General features: G+C 43.1%; 1 protein-coding gene across 1 annotated transcript in view; it reads left to right on the top strand.

The window, feature by feature from the left end:
- The window catches only part of ADGRL3 (adhesion G protein-coupled receptor L3), a 516,059-nt gene that overhangs the window by 274,811 nt on the left and 217,637 nt on the right, over positions 1 to 23,611 (top strand). Inside the window, exon 5 of the mRNA XM_072862688.1 lies at positions 20,798 to 20,907. Within this exon, the coding sequence (XP_072718789.1) occupies positions 20,798 to 20,907 (110 nt within the window). The remainder of the gene's footprint in view (positions 1 to 20,797; positions 20,908 to 23,611) is intronic.

The following is a 23,611-nucleotide window of genomic DNA, read 5'->3' as shown; positions in this document are numbered from 1 at the left end:
TTAAAAGGCATTATGATGCAGTTGGACCAGCCTGAAATATTTTTCCCTTCTCATGAGCCTGCATCCTGCAAAAGGCTCGGGTTTTCTCTTGCTGAGTAGTTTCTCCTAGGCTGTGGTGCAATCAGTGTCTTGTGTGCACTTGCTTTTGCATTTTAATGCCCACAAATCTACTTAGCCAATCCTCTGAAATACTGTAGTGTCCAGAATTAGGGACCAGGGAAGGGCTTTGGCTAGCCAGTGAGGTACTGAAGATCAGTGGCTCTGCAGTAACTCTCAAAAAAATATATACATGTCTTCTGAGGGACCATATAGTAATCTCAGGTCAATTTAAGGTAGCTTGTAAGCTGGTGAAAGAGGGCTGCATTACTTGGCATTTGCTGAGAGCACGCTCAGCTGCTGGAGAGCAACTATATATTAATTTAAAAGTTGTGAAGAAAAAAGAAGCAACTCTTAGAGTTACCTGGAGACCAATTATTCTGTGCTGCAGGAACTTCTGCTATTGCAGTGACAATGTAAAACAATTCTGAATCAATGCAAGATCAAACATTTGTAAATTGTCCAGAAAACTGATTTTTTCTTGAAAGAAATGTTTCTGTTGAATCAGAATATTTTGCTTTTTGAAACCACATAATCAATTTTAACAAGAACACATAAAACACGTTTTAAACTGGAAAGCTTTTTCCTAAAAGACAATGTGAATCAACACATTCCCACACAACATTTTGATTCAATAGTTCATCATTTTCCAAGGGAAAACAGTGCCTCAAAAATATTTGGCTGTGACAACTATTTGGATTGAACTGCGTTGATAAGAAACAACACAGTGGTTGTTCCTGTGGATGCGTGTGAGTGTCTGAAGAAATGCGGAGACTGGAGCAGCACAGCATTTGGAGGTAATAGCTCTGCATTCATCGGGGATCAGTGATAGCTCCATGGGATCTTTATTGACTGAGACCTGCTAAGGATCTGACTCACTAAATATGCAAGATAAAACTACCTCAAACCTCTAGCATACTTACGAGCCAATGACAGACAAGCTACAGATTATTATTTGAGTGGTTTAATTATTCTTATCATTTGTCCATGTTAGCCTGTGGTTTCTAGAACTGCACTTTGATTAAAATTCTTTGGTTAAACAGATAACTTGTCAAGACAAATGTTTCTTGCAGCCCTCTTAAGTGTAGTACAAAATTATGAACCTTTTCCTGCTTCAGTTTTCATTCCTGCTTTCTCTCCCATCCACAGCCAAGTGGATTTAGGATGAATCAATGGGGACCTAATAACCTTTTGGAGCAGTACCTCTTACGCAAGAAAACATAGCAGCTGTAACTGAAAGAGGGACAGAATGGAGTTTCTTAGTAGCTTTTGCAGAAGACCATTGTAATTTTTTAATTGGTGAAATAGTTACAGACTTTTTAGCTCCCCGTTTAACATCAATAGAAAAAAAAATCAAGCAGAGGCCTTGACAAATACAAGTGCTCAGTCTCTATGTTGTTGATGATGTTCAGGCTGCATCTGAACAAAGATGTCTGAGTCCCTTTGTGTTGCTGTTACCAGCATTTGCCTGAAATGGAGGGCAATATGGGAAAAGGCAGGCAGTGTGAGAGAGGATTTGGAGTGGATGGTGAGAGAGGCTCCAGCATTGTGCCCTTGTAATTATGCTGTGAAGTAATGCAGAGGGATAGTCATAAGAGCAGATGTTTAAGGGTATATTGGCACTGGAGGAATGAAAGGCTGAATGGGATTGTCATGACATGAGAGGGAGGCCTTTGAAAACTACACTGGACACTGATCTGCAGGCTGGTCTGCAGTGGACCGTTTTGCCAACGCAGTTGGTTAACAGCATAAGATGAAGTTGTGCCATGCCACTAGGACTCATAATTTGAGCACAGACCTATTAGCAAATAATTTGTTTTGCCAGGGTAGCTGGTTGTACAGAGAGAATGAGGAAAGCTCTGCCAGCAAAAGCCCTCTCTTACCAGCCTCATTTACTTCATGGTGTTGTTCAGTTGGTTTACTTTGGATATGGCTATGCCAAAAAGAGGTTTTTATGAAGCAAGCATTATTTTTATTAAATGCAAATACTGAACCAGATTCATCATCATTTGTGATACTTTTAACAGAGACAGTTAAAGTAGTTTGCTGACTTTGCTCCCTGTGCAGACCTTGGGCAGAGGCTGCCTCCTCCAGACGAGGTCCTCTCTCTCAGATGGCACAAGGGTCCTGGATGCTTCCTTGATTTCAGAGCATCATTTTGAGCTTCAAGGCTATTGCGGAGTCAGCAGGCTAGACTGCGAACTCATCAGGTCAGGAGTTGTGTTTCAAAACCATGAGGGACTTTGGTCCCCCCGTGGGGGGTCTCTCATTGGACTGATGTAGTAAAAATAATCATCTTTGTTGGAAACGGTTAGGTAATGAGAAATCTGGTCAGATTTGATAAGTGTACAGCTATAATAAAGTAACATAGTGATGTCAGACCACCACTGCTGCTGAGCAAATGTACCATATGGCCTATTATTTACTTTTTCCTCCTAAAATTTATAGGTGAAGGTTCACCAAACAGGAGCAAGGAGCTTTCATTTTGCTGTGAGTGCTTGTCTGCTATTTCACTTGATGTAACAAGTTCCAGGTGAACAGGCAAAATGACTTTCACTCCCATGGGTTTTTTTTAGATGCAACGAGGTTTTAACACTTAAATTATCATAAGAAAGTGCTGACCATTTATCACATCCAAGAGTGTCCCCTTTAAAAGGGAATAAAAACCTAAAGCAGCCTATGACCCAGTTTCTTAGTGCTGGGCATCCCGGTACTCCTTAGCACAAAGGTAATTGCAGGGGCAAAACCACAGTGGGTTTGATTCACTGCAGTGTTCCTGCACTGTGGGACTGGAATAACTGCTGAAATCAATACTGCTATTCCAGTGTACAAACAGAGCCTTGCTGGGGTGAATTTCTTTCCTTGGAAACAAAGTGGGCATGGATTTACTCACCTAGTCAGTAGTCCTCTTAATTTTACTTATGTGAGTAACTGTTCTTGGCAGGGGAGTAATAGACTCTGCACTTGTGGCCTGGAGAAATTTATTACGCTTTTTCTGTAGAGCTATCTGCCTTTTTTTTTTTTCCCCTCCTATTTCCAGTGGAAACTGCCTTGTTTGTCACAGGTCATCCCACATCACTACAGCTCACTAGGGAAATGGCAATAATTCAAGTACTTGGGTACGGGTGTCAGGCTTTTCTCTCCCTGTTGTTTTGTGGCATGACTGATGTTACTTTGCTTTGTTTGAAGGCAGCAGTTAAGACGGCAGGATGAGTAAAGCTACGATTGCATGAGATGTAAACGGACCTTGGCTCTTTAGGTGTTAATACCATTCCAGGAGCAGCGTGGGAGTGCTTCGAAGTGGAGCAAAGGGAAAGCGGGGAGGAAGGAGGAGCAGGGAAGGCAGGAGAGAGCAAGGTCAGAACGCCAGTAGCTGCCCCTGGCAGCTTTTGGCAGCCTCATCCAAAGGAAAAGACTGAACAGATCTTGAAAATACTATCCCTAGATGGTAGAAGATGCTGAAAGTTGCTGAAGCAATAGCAGGATGTTTGCTTCCTTGTCATTTCCATTTCATTTTTGCTGATGAAGAGAAGACATCTATTGTCTCCTATACCAATGGGAGTTACTCATGTGCTATAGTGGAGCTGTGGGGGTCTCTGAGCTGTCTTTCCAAAGCCTTTACTGGCACTAAATCATCTTTGCAAATATATATGTTCAAGAAGAAGAGAAAGGGATGAGGCTGGATGTGATTTGTTAGAGACACCAAGGAAAAAGTCTCAAGATGTGATTCTCTGCATCACAGAGTTGAGAACAGATCTCACCGAAGTTAATGCAAGTCAGTCATATGATGTTCAAAGACAAGAGAGACCCAGGGTTTTGCTTCAGTAGGCGCATCAGGTCCTGTAGGGGACAGTAGCATGGTGCTGTATCCATGCTCCAGCTGAGTTAGAAATGGCCTGTGTAAGCCCCAAGGGCCACTCCACCAAGCTCTCCCTGCACCAGGTGGGACATGTGAAGGCTGCAGTTAGGGGTGCTTGAGTGGGAGGGGAGGGAAGAAAAATGCTAACATCCTGAGGTGAAAAGGGTGGCCCTAGGGTGTTTTAGCCCACTTTTTTTTTTCTCTTCCATCCCTAGCATTGTTTGGAGTTAACTAAAGTTGTGGTTTTAAATTTGTGTAATTTATTCCTGCTTGGAGACACATGTTGGTGTTTTAATGTGCCTTATTCAGTTTTATCGTAAATCAATTAGGAGCAGGTAGAAACTAAACTGATTCTGTCACTCTTAACCAGGGGTTTGTATCAGCTTAACTAAATTAGTTTAATTAAATCAAACACTACTTCATTCCTCAGACAGTCTCCCAAAAAGTTGCCTGTGCTTGCGCATACATGTATGCAGAAGGTGCATGTGTGCTGAATGTGTGTGCCACCACGTGCAAGCAAGCAGCTTTCTAAATGTCAACCTGCATATCTGTCTGGGCATTTATAGGTTGCCAATTACTCCAATATCGCATCTAATGGAGAGATGTAAATCCCCCTATAAATTCAGCTCGCTGCTTTGGTGGCTTTGCTGACAGACTAGTAAATAATTTCTATGCAGAGTGCGATTTTCTAGTTTAGGAATGAAGCCACTTAGATTAGAACTCAGCATTTTAGTGAGAAATGTCTAAAACGTTTACATAACCTATTTACATATGAATACAAACATTACAGGCTTTATATTAACAGCCCTTGTTGTTGCTCATTACTATGCATAGAAAAAGACATCAGCATTTCTAGTAGCATCTACAAAATTATAAATATGTGATAGAGTAATTACTGATTTGGAAATCCAAATTATATTAAAATGATTGTAGCATCTGTGTCTCCAAAAACCTCTCCATTTGTCAATTCTAATCTTTTATTGCTTAGGCAATAAACATGAGTCTGATGTCTGTTTACACAGTTCTTTATGACTCCCACCCCCACACCCCCCTTGAAATTTAAAAAGAAAGTGGAGGAAGGAGAGGTTTGATATGAAGGTATCTGAAATTGGTCCACAGCTGTTTCTCTCACCTTTTCTTTACCCCACACCCTCAAAAATATGAGAATTGATGGTAGCTCTTGCAGATTTATCTGAAGCAACCAGGAGTTGCCAGGAAGATCAAGCTGGAGCTGATGAGATTTTGCCCTCATGGTAAAAACTGCCAAGGAAGTTCCTTCCAAGAAACAGAGGGATCAGTTAGGAGCTGATCCTTTACTCTTTTTACTGCAGACTGGCTTGAGTCAAATGATCGTGAAGCTCCTGTAAGCCAGGGAAGCATGTGGTGCGCTCCATGGCATGAGTGAATGAAACTCAAGCCTTACTGTCGTGACTGCGATGCAAAGTAGAAACCAGGGACAGGTTCAGATGCCCTTCATTGCAATGGTGCTTTACTTCTAGAGGAGACCCTGTAGGTCTCAACAGTTTTGGGTAGCAGATTTCACACATCAGTAAATAGTAATAAAAGTAATATAAAAGTAACTTTTATTTTCCCATCTGTGGCGCTCAAAAGACTTTGCAGGGAGGTCAGTATAATGCGTCCCGTTTTGCAGAAGAGCAGAGATGCCCCCACCCAAGGTCGCTCTGCCTCACAGCAGAAATCACAGGAGAGGCCCCTTCGCCACTCTCTGTCTGGTCTTCTGGCCACTAGAAGACACTGTCCAAGGGAATTTATTCATGGCTCACTCAACTGTATTTATTTGTAGCAGCATCTGCTTCCAGGTTTTTCAGTCCTGAACCGAAATTCCAGTTGGGGAAGTCAATGGGAGATGATTTGCCTGGAAATAATGTGCTCACTAGATACAGCGGGTGCTGATGTCATGGGTGCTCTGATAAGCTGAGCAGGGATTGACAGTGTCACACTGACCTTTAAGAAGGTCTTTGAAAATGGGTCCATGTTTTTCACCTTGCCTGATGATGGGGCGTGAACGCTTCTTCTCAAGTGATATGTTTTCTCTGGCATGCTTACCCCAGTTTTAGCTGAGCCATCCGCGCTTCCCCCCTTGGCTTTAATTACGGCACTGCCTCTAGTTTTCGCCTCTCTTTACACCTTCTGCTTACACCACACAAGGACTTAAAGGCCTGTATTTGTATAGTAAGAGGTCTGCAAGGTGAAATGCTGCTCTATAAATAAAGCATTCATCACACCTGCAAGGGAGGTTTGAATAAAATCCCACATAGTTTTACTGCATGAGCAAGGAAAGATCAGAAATGACAAATGGGTTGATAAATGGTGTGCAGTGCATAAATAGCATTATTTATTTACTCAGTCGTGTTGGAGTAAGTGAGATGAGGCTCACTGGCTTTTTGAGAGAGTTGTCAGAGTATTTGTAAAGGCAGAGGCCGCAGGATCAAGCCCAAGCCCCTGGCACTACAAGGTAGGTAGCCGTTAGCTGGAAAACTGAAGCATCTCTTTCCCAGGCTGCACAGTTGCAGGGAGTGACAGATAGGATGAGGCTGGTTGGGACAGAGAGAATTTCCTAGTTGGTCAATATTTTAGGATTTGCCTGTCAATCTGTTCGCACTAAACTGTTTCTGAGCGCTGTCCATATGCCTGTACTGGATAATTCAGTATACTGAGGGGCACTGGCTATTTATAGACAACGCTTCAAAAAGCTTGGAGTGAGATGAATTAAAGACACCAATGACATAAGGAAAAGCCTCATCTTCTCAACATTTGAAAAAGAATTGACTTTCCATAGATGCACTAAGAAAAAGAAGGAAGAATTTGGATGCCACCTGTGACTTAACAAGCTTGTCTTGTTTACACTAATAAAGAAAATAAAACGCTGTCAGTCACCTATTATTTTTACTGCCTTCAGGGTTAGCAAAAGTGAATATATGGAGACTTTTTTTAACCCTGAAGCTGAGCTGAAATATCCTCACCCCTGACTGCTTACTTTCCAGCACCTGAGATACCAGTCACCACTGCTCCTCATTACAGCCAGGCCGCAAAATGGACTACCAAAGTATTGAAGGATTTTAAGTTACCACAATTTTAATGGCATTACATGGAACTGAATGTATCATTTTTTCCATTGCTGCTCTTGCCTATACGTTAATTGGTCAAATATTTACCAAGCCAGATAGCAGCAGAGCCTGCCTGATACTTTATTCTAGCAGTCCAACATACACTAGAAAGGCAGGATGCCTTTTTCAGCCCATACCAAAATGCTTCCTCAGTTACTCAGAAAAAGTGGAGCCCATTGCAAAGAGAAGAGGTTGGACTTCACCACCATAAGGGTGTTCTGCTGGAGGATGGGAACTAAGGGTTTATGGCCATCCATGGAATTAAATCCAACTCTTTCAGATCCTAAACAAAATCTGTGGTGCTGAACTACTGCAGAGACCAGGAACAAAGTAAGTGCAAGGGACAAGGCATCATCAGTCCAGTATGCTCGGCACTAATGGTCCTGATGGGGTGCAGGACTTTAGAACTTCTTGTGATTTTAAGCCTGGGAGGTTTCACGGTGTTATTAATAGTTGTGTAAATTGTTCAGCTGATGCAAGGGCCCCTGTGTTGTGAGGCTGGGGGAATCGCTCCCTGGTGGCCCCAGGGGAGTGTGGCTGTCACCTCTGCACCCATGTCTTCGTCTCCTTGAGAGAGTAGGGAGCTTTATAAATATAAAGGTCAACAGGTCACACGTGGAATTGGACGTGGCAGAAAGTCTAATAGCAGCTTCATGGTCTCAAGCATCCAGGCACAGAGTTCAGCAGGACCAAAAGCCAGTTGGCAAGTTACCCCTTGGCTGGGAAACACGACAGGAGCTGGTGCGTGTTCAGAAGTCATTTTCTGGCCATGGTACCAGTGCTGAAGAGCTGCCCAGCCATGGCCTCTGCTCAGCAAGGGATACCTTCTGGGTTTCCTCCCTCATGGAGAAGAAATTTTCCCGTGACCTCACCAAAGCTTCCAGGGTTTGTCTGAGCATCTGTGGTCAGTTCAATGAAAGTCCAGAGGGTTTGGGCAGCTGGTGAGTGTTTTTGCAGTTTACGGCTGTTTGCAGTTTAAGCACTTGCTTGCATTACTTGTACAAGGCTGGGGACAGATTTTTCTCCCCAAAACTGGATCTTTTGGTAAGTCAGAGCAGGGGAGCTGTCTGTGTAAGGGCAGGAGAAGAGGAGGGCAGGACAAGCATTTTAGGGAGGAGGGTGGTGAGGATGTAGCGTGTGGCTGGTAATCCTGTAGAGAAGTTGGGCACAGTTACAATGGATGAGTGTAGCTGAGTGTGGGTCACATGTATGGGGTGATCCTTTTTATTAACAATGTTTTAAAATCTTAATATTCAAAGGAGGTTTTGGGTGGATGGTTTGGAGAGTCTATTTGGTGACATGAACTGGTGAAACTCTTTGTGTGTTTTCTTAATACGGGAGATTGTACACTCCTACCCAGCTCAGACCTGTAGGTCTGTAAATGGTGCCTGTAAATGATTGTTCACTCACTGAACTCACTGGGGTGTGGATCAGGCCTGTGGGGAAAAGCAACTATAGAGCCAGCAGTATGTTGGGTTTGGGTTGTTTTTTTTCCAGGAACAGGTTGCTTTTTTGCTTCTTGCAGTGAAGTGAATACTTAATGCCTTCCTTCTGGCAGGGCTGAAGTACTCATGACCTAGCCCATGATGTGGTTGGGAGTAGATTATATTGCACGGATATAGTAGGTCTCATAAGGTAACAGGGCAGGTATCAGGGGCTATGGTCCTCTCCACCTTGGCGGTAGCTAGCAGAGCGAGTTAGCCTGCCTCGAGGAGCATTAATGCATAAAAATATCCTGTATCTTCTTATCCCTCAAATGCAACGAGGAGGAATGCGATAGTGGGAGCCATGCTCTCTTGGGAAACCCCACTGCCAAATTCGAAAGCTTCACATGGCTGTAGCAGTGCTACTCCTTGTCATAAAATGGAGGATTTTATTTGCTTTTATTAAGTAACAGAAGCTTAATTAAGTTTCTCCTGAATGTAATAGAGCGATACAGCTGAATGTAGGTCAGTCCCAAGTAATTGTTTCACTACTTTAGCAGCTGTTTAACTGATACTCAAGTGTTAAATAAGAATGCTGAAATTTTGGTGTTTTGTTTTTTTTTTCTTTAAAGGGGCTAAGTGGTCTCTTTCTCAGGGGACTGTGAGGTTAGCCTTGGCCCTTTGAACCTAATTAATCAATGGTGAGGCTCTCCAAGTGCTGGCTGTGGAATGCTCTTTAATTGCTCACTTGTGCAGTCATTTGTTTTGTTTAACCTGCGACGGATTAAACTCTGTTATAAAGGTCCTTGCTTCTGTTGTAGAACAACTCCAGCCATGCAACAGCAGGCTCTCCGCTCGATTACCGACTCCCCTGGGGATGTGGCAGGGAAAAAGGGAAGGATGGGTCTCCCTGCTCCCCCTCGCCATGCTGCCTGTACCCGCTGGTGTTTTTGTGTGTCCCCCCCCCGTCGCTGTCGGTGAGCTTCCCCCAGGGCGGCACTCTTGGCAAATGGAATATCATTAGCTGATAATATAACCCAAGAATTCTCCAGATATCTCCCTCGCTTTCTTTTATTAAATGTGAAACTTTAGAGACAGAAACTTTAATGATTTTCTGTGCGTGTGCGTGTGTGTAATACTGTATGCTCCGCTGGGACCCCTCTGGCATCCCACATCTCCGAACAGCTGTCAGGCAGCTCAGATTCTTTTCCAAACTGCCAATCTCCAAAAATATTTCCTCCTCTTCTCAAGTATGGAATTTCGCTCCTGAGTCAGAGGGTCTGTGCGAAGCGATGGCAGGATTCAGTGACAAAGTTAAGGCTGCCAAAACATTAGGGCCAGAAATAAGATCTTTTATACCAGTTGCAGGGGGGACCAGGACTGTGAATTTCCAGGCTACAGTGGGACTCTGCTTTCGCTTCTAGCCCCAGTGAATTGTTTTGAGACAGTGTGTTTCTTGTAATGCTTGCCATTAACACTCAGAAGAAAGCTAGATCATTTTAAGATGTTTCAAAAAGGGATGTTAAAATTTATCTTCCTTTTTATTAGATCCACTGCACCAAGGCACCCAGTGGCTTTAGAAATGTAAGTAATGAAAGGCAGAGAACAAATGTGAACTATAGAAATGATTTATGGAGACATCTGATGAATTTATCCTGCATCTTTACCCTTTCATCCATCTCCCTGGACTTCAGCTAGTATGTCTGAGGAGCATCAGTCACATATTTTAAAGTTGACTTGCCGGAGACACGCTCCATGCTCTGGAATGTGGATTTCCCAGTTTCTGCCCCACCTAAGGCTCCCATGTAATCCCGGGCAGGCGGGTTTTTTTTCCACAGAGCTATCTGTGTTAGATTACCAAAGTGGTTAGGCAGTCCGTGACATAGCCTGCTGCCTGAGAAATGCTTAATAGCCAGCACCTTCACTGTTCTCCATGAGAACTGAGGAGTCCCAGGCCATGCTCTAACAGCTGGGCCTTTTTGTAGTTCCTCCAAGAAGAACCAAGCTCTCTGGAAAAATTCAGCTCCAGTGGGAGGCAGAACCTTTCTGGAAAACTTGGCCTTTGAGTTACGTTTTCTCAGAGGAAGCTTTCTTATGTACAGCGAGTTTAATTCTGTGAGTACAGCATTAGTCAGGCTTTGTAGTATGAAATAGCCAATCCTCCACTAACAAAGTATTTTCCGCATCTTCACAAAGATGACTTGAGGCTTTGCAGAAGCCCTGTTGCTTTGTTCCTACCAGTTGTCGTCCCACAAATGTTCAGAGGCCATTTTCCTATCAGACTTTTTCTCAGGATAGTCTTTTTAGCCAAATCTGTATGTATTTTAACAATATATTTTAAAGATGGTAAGGTAGGAATGAGCAAGTAGTGTCCCTTTCAGGATGGTGACCAGATGGGGCGTGGCAGGAGATGAGCTCATGGACATACATAGCTGAAAACTGCCCCAGGAAGGACAAGTGAGGAGGGAATAGGGTGGTGGGAGGGCAGGGGGATATGATCCTCCAGCTTAGTGCTGAGCACAGCATGAGAAAGCCTTGCTGGCGCTGCTGGACAGATGTTCTCAAAAATGCATCCCTCCATCCCCTCCCACGTTGCTGCATGCAGCCACAGAAAGTTCAGTGTTATGTCTACATTTTGAGGAACTTCACAATGGCAGGTTCATGTGACACGTCTAAGATTAGGCGCTTTTTTTTTTTGCCCCCCCTTTTTTTTTTTCTTACAGTTTGCTTCCATATATGCTTTGGCTGGGAAGCGTATGAAGGTTTTGTGATGCTGTGATGCTTTCTCTTGAGCTCAGAATCAAAATGCACATTGCTTTTATTCAAGCTTTGGACTGAAGATCGAAGAGGCAGAGCTGGCTATGTTGGAATAAAATGAAAAAAATCCCTTTCGAATATCAAAAACATATTTAGTTGATTTCAGGATTATTTTTTGAGAAAGTTTGGGTTGTTTCTGATTATTATTTGTACTGCTTTAATGCCTGAGACACAGGCAGGGGCCAAGACTCCTTTGCACAAGGTGCTGTACAAAACCAGGTGCCATTAATAGATGCTGTATTAATAGCATATGACCCTGGCAGGCTGTTTGTTTTACTCACTAATATTATCTTTTTGTCTGAACTGATTTAGCCATGATGCCAAAGGCATAACATGTCACATGTTGATCCTTGCTTGTCTCACTTGGTTGGGAAGCTTCTCTCCCCTGGACGAGGCTGAGGGGCGATTGCTTCCTTAACTAAAATCTATGGACCTTTACTTAAAAATCACTTCGTATCATGCCATTGACAAGAGTGATGAAGAGGGAGGTTGCTCTGGGTTTTAGAAACAGTGCTGCATGGATGCCTTCAGTTCACTCCTGACTTCATCAGGGAGCTGCCCAGCTTTGATCTCCCATGCTGTTTGGACGTATTCATTTTTGTTTCATTCAGTCATTCAATTATTATGTCAAATTTGAAATGGAGTGCAGTACAAATTATTTTGGCCCAAAACCTTTCTTTAACCCTATTCACAGAGGTGAAAGGCTAACACATTAAACCTGTGATCCCATGAATACAGATTACTTCAGACCATTTAGAGACAATATTCTCTAATCTCAGTTTTTCCTTTTGCAGGAATCAGTCAGTGACTGGGATGAGGGCATTGGGTAGTGACAGTAAATGGCAGCATTGCGGTTATTATGGGATGTGTAATTCCTTGTACTTTGAGAAAATGTGACAATTAGTGAGGGGGGATGCAGTGGAAGTAATACTGGATTTTCCTTTAACAACAGGACAGAATATCTTTTTTTATTCTTTTTATTAATATATTTAAAAGATTTCTAAACATTTGCATTCAGATTTGCTTTTTGCTCAGCTAGTGCTGAGCAGCAGGTTTGTACCTCACAGTGCTACAGGGCTGCAGCGCCTCGGTGTCCGGCACAGCATCGGCTCCCTGTGCTGTGGACTCAGTGGATAAGCAGGTAATGGTAGAGTAAGGGTCTGAACACACTTCAGAGCTGTTGTAGAGAAAATAATCCTTTGCCACTTGCTCTGGATATCCCAGCTCTGGGTAGCTGCACTGAAGAAGAAGAAAAAATGGGCTTTAACTCGCATTGACTTGTGTTAAAATGGCAGTGAAGACAAAGTAATATGGAGCACCAGCTGAAATTCAGCCCAGACCTCCTCTAGCCTTTAATTTGTGACCTCCTAACCCAAATTAAAAGCCAGATTGTTTTCTGTTTACAGTTATTTTAACTAGTGTTAACTCTGGCTAAACTGACAAGTCTTTTATTGGTTAGTTTCTTTTAGGTGTTTACCCTCCTCTCCAGATATCCTGTCAGTGTTTTGTAAAGTGGATTTTTATTAGGGTGCTACAGAAGTTTATGGAGTTGGAAGAAGTAGAGTACCTGTAAAAGGGCAGATGTAGTTCTTTAAAAGATGAGCTTTACAGTCTTAAGGCTTGCCTGGTTTGGTTTTCAGCCCTATGGACCGGCATCCAATAAAAGACGTTAGCCTACATTGCAAACCTGGCCTTGCTTGTGTCCTCAGCTCCTTGCAGCTGAAGCAACACCATGACTGCTTTAGACATTCTCGGTGCAGATCTCTTTTCCATGCTGACCCAAACCTTTCATCCAGATATACCCAATGGCTTGGACAGATTGTCGTTTTTTTCTTCCACCGGGCTTGCGTTCAGGTTCCTTGTTGCCGCAGGGGTGCTGTAGCCAGGCACATTAGCACAAGGTGTTTGGCAGGTTTTCCTGTTGGGGTACACATTCATTGCCTTTGGGGATTTCAGCTTCCCTCCTCACTGTGTTCATCACAAAGAGATGGGACAGAAAGAAATCCGAGGAAACTATAAAATTTAAGATATTACATGATGAAGCACAGAGGAAAAAGCTTTTATTACTTGGGGGGACCCTCCTTTGGAGGGTGATGATGAGCCAGGGCATCCCCACTGGCGGGTCCTGCCCCAGTCCTCAGCTTCCTGAGCTGGGGAGTCCCTGGCAGCAGAGCAGATGCACCATGTGCAGGGGTGCCCCAAATTGCCATTAAATCTGTTAAGTCTTGTGAATTTGCTGTTAAATGCTTCTTGTTAAATTTTAAGGGCCTTATCAATGAGTTGAAACAGCATAATTACTTTTTCTTTTTTCTTTTTTCTTTTTTCCTACATAAAACTGGTATTTAAATTATGTCCAGGACCTGTTTTCCATCTTGCTCCCAGGCTTTCCATAATATATCAAGGTAGTCTGCTCGGTGACCTTTACAGCTTGGATTCAGTTTGGCTTTGCAGGATTTTTTTGCTGTTTGGCTGGCTGGCGTTTTGGTGTGGTTTTGGTGGTTTGTTTTTCCTCAATTTTGCTTTGCTCAATATAAAATAATAATCAGAGGAACGAAATGGGTTGAGGCTATAGAAAGAGGACTCTTTTTTTCCCATCAAATGTTGTAAGATTTTACAATAACCATAGCAGTTTAAATGTATCTCGTTGGCATATCTCCACAAAGGCGCTTGGTGAGGCTGCAATTAGAGTGCTCTGCCTCTCCTTGTATTAGTTTGATCACATAAGAAGCAGCCTATCTGACAGCTCTAGCAACTGCATAGATAATTAAAACCCGTCAATAAAACAACAAAATGCAGTGTGTAGTGGGACTCGTCTCTGCTAGCATTAAACACCGCAGATAATTATATTGCAGCAGAGGTTGGAAAGCCAGCTTCTCCGTGCTCTGAAAGATCAATAAAAAGGCTCATTCATAATGAAGAAAATGTTAGAGAAACTGGATTTTAATCTCCCTGTCATTAGATCCTTTGCTTTTAAGGTTTTGCAGAGACAGAAAAATATTCTGTTGAGGAATTCTTTGTTTCTGGATGCTAAACAGGCAGAGGATTTAGCTTTGCTTTTGTGCAGCACGTTATTGAAAGCAAATGTGGTGAACCAAAGGCTTTTCTCAGGGCTTGTGGTTCTGTTCTCCCCTCTCCACCCTCCGCTGCCTCCCTTCTCTGCTTGCCTTTTTTTTTTTTTTTCTTTTTTCCCTTATTTGCAAGCCATCATGTTAACTCCACTTATGAGTGAAATTTCTCGTTTCTTCCTGTTTACTTTCTCCAGGGCATTAATTTTTTTTTTTCTCTTGGCCGTTCCTAAAGGGTTGATTTGGAAATATCACATATTGACAGGGGAGAACACACTCCTGGCTGACTTATTTGCTGTGACAGCCTCTTTCTTAAAGCAGTCATCCAGAGAGGAGATTTTTGTGTTCTGGAGAAGGAAAAGGATGTCTTGCAGCATTGCCATGAAGAATAATGAATTAAATCTGTCTCTTATTGTAAAACTATTAGAAAAGTATAAAAGACCTTAAGAAAGACGCTTAGATATTGATGTCTTGGCTATATTAACGTGCCTAGGCACATGATGGCTGCCTTGTCTTTGCAGAAAAAAATAAAGTCTATGTAAAGTAGGTGTTTCAGTTGAGGGGAGAGGGAAAGCGTACCTTTGTTTTTTGGCAACCAGTGCTCATGAACACAGGTGGGCCCGTTTAGTCGGCACATGCGGGCATTAAGAATCCCTTGTTATAAGTTGCTGTAGGTGGAGGGTGGCACCAGCTACGAGCAGGGTTTGTTAGCAGCAGCAAGGGATGGATATGGCAGCTCAGTGCTTTCCATACAAATCCGAGTTCATGGTCATGTAGCCTGAAATTTTCCAGTCTTCAGGGTATTTAAGAGCCTAGCCCTGGACTCTGACAGTCTGACTGTGGATTCAGAGGAAGCAGGTGGCTTCCCCATTTGTAGTAGTTTCCAGTACGCCCTGTTCACAGGAGCTCCTGGCCACAGTGTTGCAGAAGGCATTGCTCCACCTCAGAAGGGCTTGTCTCTAGAGGATAAGGACCAGCAGAAAGAGGGTGTGTTGGGGATGAAATGGATGTTTGATCCTCTAGGCTTGTTGTGGACCTGTGTACAGATTTCTTATTGCTCTTTTCCTGGCATCCCTAGCGTGACGGGCACCTGCCCCTGTGGTTTTGGCACCTGTTTTTCTGGTCTGGGGCAAATGGTCCCCACCTGGATGGGGAGCTGGAGGACTTACTGGTATTGTGCCTGCAATGATTAATGCTGAAAGGCTTTTGTTTGGGATTGATCTTTTATTTTGTGCTGCCTTTGCATTTTTGTTCTGGCAAACATAATGCCCCAGACATGTCTAGCCTGATGCTGTTGACATGTCTGTGCTATTAAAGTTTCTGGAAAGGCCTAAAATAAACATCACCTGCCAAACTATTATTTTTTCCTTTCTTTCTCTTTTGGTAAATATATCAACAATGTCAGCATTGGAAAAAAATAAAAGATGTCAAAGCAGGAGTAAGCAGCTGTTTATGACTTAAAGTGTTTCTGCCTCACTATCAGAAGATGACCTTGTCACTTAAAAATCATAAAAATGTTGCCGGGGAGAAGAAATGGAGGTTTACTGAAGGGAAATGAAGTTTTGGTGGTGGTGTTTGGTTTTTTTATTTGTTTGTTTTTTTTAAGTCTGAACCCAGAGTTGCAAGCAGAGTTGAGCCCTGCAGCTGGTTCTGAACTCAAATGCTTCCTTCAGTCCCACTGCTATAAATGCAAAACAAATGACACATGAATTATTATTAGTTTCACATTAAAACTCTTGAAAGTAATTTTCCACTGGAACTGGGAGAAGTTCTGCAAAAATGATCCATGTTTTCTGTTACAGTGTATGTGTTACACTGGATTGACACCTCTCTTTTAGGATAAATATTATTCCACATCTGAAAGACAAAACAGATACCTTAATAAGTGGGAATAAATGTAGCTGGAAAGAAGGCATAAAGAACCCCTTTCTTTCTTTTTTCTTTTTGTTGTTGTTGTTGTGACTGGGACAATTTACACTTTTCCCAGGAGGTAATTTTTCCTCTCCAAAACATATATGTGAATAACATGAACTTCTGTTTATGAGATGCTGGGTGCTTAAAGGCTGCTGAGTACCTTGGACTGATTTTTAGGAGGGTTTGGGGTATTCTCTTTTCCTGAACATGCAGGAATGTATGTTTCCATCAGTCTCTCAAGTCGGGGTGGAAATGCAGATCTTGGGTTATGCTTTGGTTTCTGATCTCTTGGTTGGTCTTGGTAGGCATCTGCACCTTGGCAAAGTGGATGTGAGATACTGGCCTTTTCACTGAGCGCACTTTGCACCAACACAAGCGTTTACAGAGGAACTCAGGCACTGGCAAGTCACATTATCCATATCTTGCAAAATGGAAAAAAGCAGCAGGCTTTTTGCCTTGCTAGCCTGAACGCTGTGGCAGCACAGTGAATTATTTCTGATGAGCTGTGTGGACAACTCTTGGTCCAGGAAAAGTGTTCATGAATCCCAGCAACAATGACAGAGATGGCCTGAGACATGCAGGGTCTCTGAGAAGCAGGCTCTATCTTCATGTGCCCACCTTGCACTTCAGGGAGCAACAGGGAGACGGGAATGATTGCAGGTAGAAATAAGGACTTCAAAACAGAACAAACCAATTTCAAACAACAAGATAGCTATAAATTCCTTGTCGGATTTCATGACAAATGGCAATAGGGGGAACTAAAACCACTTGAGGGGCTGCTTTAGTTCTTCCGTATCCCCAGAACATTTGCCTTAAAAGATTATACAAACTAATAACATGGAAGCTGCTTTTTTAATAGAGATAAAATTGTCTGTCTGGTCCCCCAATTTCACAGATTCCTCTCACAGTTCTGTTGTTTACTTGGTGTCAGAGCATATGGAGAATGAGAAAATACCCTGAAAGGCCAGGGGTCGCTTAGGAAAGTTGCAGCATGAGGGCAATGCAGGGGAAAGAAAAGTAGTTTCGTTTGAAGGAGCTGATGAATCAGTGCTAGAAATAAGAGGTGCTTGTCAAAAGGTGGTAATAAGAGGTATAGATGGGTGTAAAAAAGGTGACTGTAGTTTTCTGGAGTACACTCATGCTAGAGCCAGTGATGCAAATGGTTGAAGGAGAATCTAGCAAGCTGCGGAGCTGCCGCTTCTAGCGTAAACCTAAGGGACCTGGGTACCATTTCTGCGATTGCCCTGCAGAGATATAGATTTATACTTGAGCTGATGCAGTGCTGGTTCTTACCGCAAATCGTAACTCCAGTAGTTAGTAAAGGTTTCCTCCTTCAAGAAAGGAAGGGAAAAAAGAAAAGAAAAGAAAAAAAATGAAAAAAAAAAAAAAAACAAAACACAAAAACCCCCAAAATAGAAACAAGGGATCCTTGTTGCATTGACTGGAAAGGTCAGTCCTCAGCACTGTGCCTCACCACTCGCAGGAGTTTGGACCGAGTATTACTAAGACCCAAGTGCCAAGAAATCCCAAGATTCAATGTAAAATCCCATGATTTACAAAGAAGAGCTTGTGGGCTGGTTTGCTGGGAATGGAGTAAGGTGTGATTACATTTGGGTTTTTTCCCCCCCCCTCCCTTTTCAAGGCTACAAATGCATTTTCTTTTACACATCTCCTTTTCTATGTCACTTCTCGTGTGTCACTTAATGTCACCTGGGTCTTTAATCTGTCTGGAAAGATATGTGACAAAACTGAAGGCACCAAGAAGCTGTTGTGAAAGTGGGGAAAAAAGTATGAGCAAAAGCACAGCAACCAGAGCTTTAATGATGAGTGGTTTTCACCTCTTTCTCCCATTAAAATTTTCGTAGCCTGATGTCTGACAGTAATAGTTGGTTGAACAGGTATTAGTTTTTTTTCTAAGGTTTTTAGTCCAAATTGCCCTCATCCCTTAAGTGTGCTGGAATGGGAACTTGCATGTTTCACTCTGGGGTGATAAAAGGAAACTCAAAATGCCAAGTGCCAGACACAGTTTTGCTGCCCATATGAAACAGTGTGAAAAAGAGAGGAGGCTGAGTTTTTCTGGTTGTGGTGGGTTTTTTTGTATGAGCCCTTTTTTGCAAATTGTGTGAGGTACTGACACCACATAGTATTTGAGCTTTTATTTGGGAGTTTTTAATTTGGTTTTCTGTTGTCCGCCTGCCCGTCCGTCCCCCCCCCCCCCCCCCAGGTGGCACTGACAATTTGATCTCATCTTCTTTTGAAGTTTCTGTGCTTGGTAGGCTCTGTGCTTTGCCATCTCCCGATCCATGGATGTGCAAGGGGGCTTGATATACTTGCTAGAGTTGGCCATACCAGCACCCTGCCTTCCCCACTCAACCGCTTGTATCATGGTGCTTTTACTCTCTTTGTAGAGAGGCAGAAGGCAGCATGCATTTGGGGGCGGTTAAAGCTGGTGTTCACAGCCTTTGGCTTCCAAACCAAGTTTTGAAATATTGGTTGTGAACCTGGAGCTTTCCAGGTTGCATATTTTCGCTTCTGGTTTTTGTGTCCGAGTTCTTGCATAAAAAAGAAATAGCCGCAAGGAAATGCTTGGCCATTCAAAGCAAATGCTTCCTTGCAGACAGAAATAAAGAAAACACATGAAGATGAACCCTAAATGTGTCTGTTCCTCCCCCCACTTCCAATTCCTCATAATTTTGGATCCTGACTCGTGATTTTGAAATGTCTCTTTGATCCATTCCTCTTATTCTATGTAATGTGGCCAGGGCTGTCCCTACAGCCAGAGAGACTATTGATCAGGCCAGTGCAATTGCTTTTTGAAAGGCACATTGAGCAGAGTAAAGAGTTTTGGTGAAAGTGAAGTTTTGGATGATGTTCAAAGCCTCTCCTGGAAGACTGCCTACTCGCACCGTCCGAGCTACCTGTGATATCCCAGCCAAGCCACCTGTCAGTAGGTAGCAAGGGTGAGGACAACAAAGTTATCATTTTTGTTAACAAAATTGTTTTTCTGTGTATATGATAAAACTAGTCACTTGCTGTGATAACTGTCATCTTTCAACTAGAAAACATGAGAACGTCCCAGCCCTCTGGATTATCTGTTATCCAGCAAAACAGCCCGATGAGCAAGCATATCATCTCATATTAATCTTTCCTTAAAATTAAAGAAATTATGGAGCTTAAGGCAGTCACTAATGAATCAATTTTAATTTATGGGCTCAAATAAAATCCTCATTAAGGCTGACAAACTATAGCCTCAGGTAAACATGAAGCATTTCCACCGCAGACCTAAATGAGTTCTGCGCTGGATGTCATGGCTTCTGCCCCAAGAGCAGGACGGTCAGGGGTCCTGTGCCACATCATAGGAGGCAGCACCTTAGAGAAAGTAAACACAGTGGTCTAGCTCTTAGGAAGTCTCTTTCTGGCATGCAAAAGCGTAAAAATCAAGGACTAATTATATTTCTCTTTTTTTTTTTCTTTAAACAAGCAGAGGATTTTTCTCCGTAGAACCGCTGTTTACTAAGGGTTTTTGCATCCCCAAAATACACAAAAGTTGTACGTAGAGATGCTTATACCATGAAAGCAGAAGCAAATTTGGGTTTCCACACATGCGCAAATCAGTCACCCATGGACGTGAGTTATATGCACCACAGGGAAAGCATCTCACAGCGCCCCACCTGTGCGTGTATGCTTTTAACCTGAAAGATACTCGCTGCAGCGGGCAGGGTCACTTCCTTCTCTGTGCGGTTGTACGGCAAGATCATCAGTGAGAACAATGTTCACTTTTGGAAAAAAATATATCATCTCAGGAGATGCATCTGTGCTGGGCAGAATGATTGAATAAAACTTAGCCATTTATAACTAATGCAAGTGTGTTGGCTGTGTATGAAAAACTACTATTTTGGTTTTTAGACAGCTTATTTGGTGATTTTTTTTTTCCCCACTCGTGTTGCTGTTTCTAGTCTTTGCTTTGCATTAAACAACATTATTCAAGGTGACTGTTTTTGTGGGAACACTTTATAAATATTTTGTAAAACGTATTTGTTTTGCCTGCTGTAAAATATACAATGATTATTTTTGCCACAAGTGTTGTTGGTTCAGTCTTTGCATTTTGTATGGTGGGGATGCTGGTATTTAACGTTAGTTGAGGTCACTGTAGTGGAGTTTGGGTTTCAAGAATTAGAGGACCACGAACCTGTAATCATTTTTTTAAAATCTTCCTCTTAGTTTGGTTTTAAAGAAATACCTCCTGGTGCTGTAAGAACTGCTAGGAGGGAAAGGGGTTGTGCCACCATGCCTCTTCTCTTTTGGCAATAAGCTGATGAAGACATTTGGTGTTTGCCAACAGCCTTTAAGCGCTGTCTGGTGAGCTTCTCCAGCTGATGCCGAAGTCCTGGCTTCTGCGTCTTCACTCCTGTTGATGCTGGAGGGGCCACTCAACCTCTTGACCTGTCCTTCTGTCTGGACTGTTTTCTGACACTCTTTTTTCTTGCTTTTCAGATGCAGTAATCGGACCCAATGTGCAGTTGTTGCTGGCCCTGATGTGTTTCCAGACCCTTGCCCTGGGACGTACAAGTACCTGGAAGTGCAGTACGAATGTGTCCCTTACAGTATGTATCTTGATATATTTGCATTTGTTTCTTTAATAGAGATCTGATTTATTGTGGAGGCTGGGCCAGCCTTAAGCTTGCCTCTTGTTGCCTGAGGGCAAGTAAACGCTCAGTGACAAACCACATGCATCATATGAGACTGAGCTGATAAGATATGAAAAATTGTCCTCTGTGCAAAGTTTGTGCTTAGGTTAAAAATATCCTAATAGTGCCCCATGTTTTCCTTGCTGTACAGTGTAACAGTGACATATCACTTTTTGGAAAATACTTGTGAAGCCCCATTAGTGAAAGCAGAGCAGAAGAATGAAGCACTGTTGCTAGCTTATAGCTTCTCTTTCCAGAGTTTTATGCTTGTAATCGTATAGCAGTGCTCTTCGACTGACCTATGTCCATGCAATTGGTGAGATTTGATAAGTGCCTTAAATACAGTATTGTATCGCTGAGGAGGTAGAAAGCTAATGTTTTGGGAAATTTGATGTTTAATGGTAGAAAATACTAATTTATAAGCTTCCAAAGTTACGAAGACATATTACAGGCAAGCCATTTAGCCTGAATTTTTGAGGGTAGAAAGATAGTCATCTGGGATTACAGCAATATGCGCCGAACAGGAACTGTCAGAGCTACAAAAAGTTAATCATACCTCAGAATTTGCTTTCTGTAGAAACCAGTTAGATGCAGTTAGACGCAGTTAGAAACCAGTTAGATGCAGTTATGGTCCTACTGTCAAAAATGGCATATCTCAAAAAAGAAAGAACAACAGTACTACTTTTTTATTAGCAGTCGAAAAGGGCTGAACAGTGAATAACAGTACTGTTTCTGGGTTTTCAGTTTGAGTAGGCCAAAGCTCATAGCACACCTCTCAAAACAATAAAGCAGGTACGGGAATGGATGCTTTCAAGCCACAGAGTTGTATTGAGAGGGCAGCAGGAGATTTCAGTTTGCTGAAACCCAGGATTTGGCTTGAGGACTAAGGGCATCTTCTTCATTGCCTTGAGCACAGGCTGCAGCAGAGCAAACGTGGCTGAGAAATGACAGGCACGCTGTCCAGAGGGGAAGCAAGAACTTACAACCCCTTGGGTTGTCCCTGTCCGTTGTGCAGGAGGTGGCCGCCTGCCTGCTGCTGCAACGTGGAAAGGCTGTGTGGGGTTTTGCTTGTTGTGAAACTGCAAGGTGAGGGATGCAGCTAAGACCACCTCTCTGAGCAAAGGGGACCCTCTCTGCTGAGGGACTCTGTCTCTCTGCTGATGGCAGGGTCGGCATGTCCACATTTGGTTTTTCTAAACAAAAATGTGAAGCTTCTAAATGCAGTGATGGAATTTTTTTTTATGGGGGGAGCTATTAAACCCATGGAAAGAGTGACATCAGGGGCTTAGGGTCTGCCCTAGCAAGCTTGTACCAAATTACCAGTTTGGAGTTATTCCACTCTAAATGAGGTCTTTCATTTTACAAACGATACTGTGCGTGGGGAGGACGAGGGGAGATCAGTTTCTACTTATCATAGCAGGTTGTATTTCCTTGTGATTTGTGATTTGCATGAGGTATGCCGTTCCCTCCTGAGACTGGGCTGGTAAAGCAATAGTCATGACCTAGTACCCCTCTGTAGCCTTTGTTGCATATAAAACAAAGAGGAATAGTGGGGCCTTGTGAGAAAGGTAATATGTGAATATTATGCCCCGAGGTGTTAATCAGCCCTAAGTACAAGATGTAAAATAACTCTTATGAGAGGTTGCTCAGTACCAAATGTACAGTATGGATTGAGTATGTTTTAATGATCTGAATGTGGAGAGGAAAACAACGACAATAAGCCATGCTGCCTTTGCAATTAAGTTAGTAGCTTTGATGGCTCTTTCCTCCATTTGTTTATGAATCAAATATAATGCCTCTGCAAGTGGAGTTATGGGGTGGGAAACAAGGGGCGAGCACGTTGTAAAATAGCATCCCATCTCCTGGGCTTGTTGCTCTGCATTGCCTAGGAAATTTTGGGTCAAATCTCCATGCGTTGTTATGCAGTGTAGCACCAGGGAAGTTTGTTGCGTTCGAGCAAACTGTGTCCCTTTATTTGCAGGTGTGGAGTGGGAAACCTAGGGCTCCTTTTTATTCTTCTCCTACCTCAGTCTCTGCCTGACTTTATTACTGCCTCTGTGTCTTCCCTCTGAAAATGGTCAGCTCAACTTTGCAAATGTTCCTTGCCTGGGCCCCAGGAGTGCCCCACAAGTGAAAGCCATCCAAGTGACAGGGAAAGTGTCAGCTCTGGACAAGGAGGTCAGCAAGGGTATGGTTGGACCAAAGCTATGCCTGGTGGATGAAATCTGTTTCCCCCGTGAGGCCGTTGGTGATGCCTCTGCCATTTGCTGTGGGTCAGCTGGTCCCCTTGGGTTCTTGTTGCCAAGCCCACGTGCTTCAGCCCCTCTGGCTGAATTTGGGCTATTGCCCAAGTCCTTTCCGGTCCAGCTTTCTTAGCATCGCTACTCACACCCAGCTGCCTTGCGTGATGCATGGCTGGAGGAGGGAAGTGGGCTCTATGGGCTCCCTGGCAGTGCTTAGTGCTGGGGAAAACCCTTCCTTGGCTGCTGACATTTCCTCAGTGGCTCTGTGCACGAAGCCCTTGGTGAATGGTGGTGTCTGCCATATGTCCATCTTCTCAAGAAACACAGCAGTTGCATAACAAAGGAATTAATATTTCAGCAGGGACTTGTACTTGTGT

Source organism: Ciconia boyciana, chromosome 5 (genome assembly GCF_034638445.1).
Source record: "Ciconia boyciana chromosome 5, ASM3463844v1, whole genome shotgun sequence".
Lineage (NCBI taxonomy): Eukaryota > Metazoa > Chordata > Aves > Ciconiiformes > Ciconiidae > Ciconia > Ciconia boyciana.
Note: the sequence above shows the minus strand (reverse complement) of the source record. Positions and strands in the feature narration are given on the sequence as shown.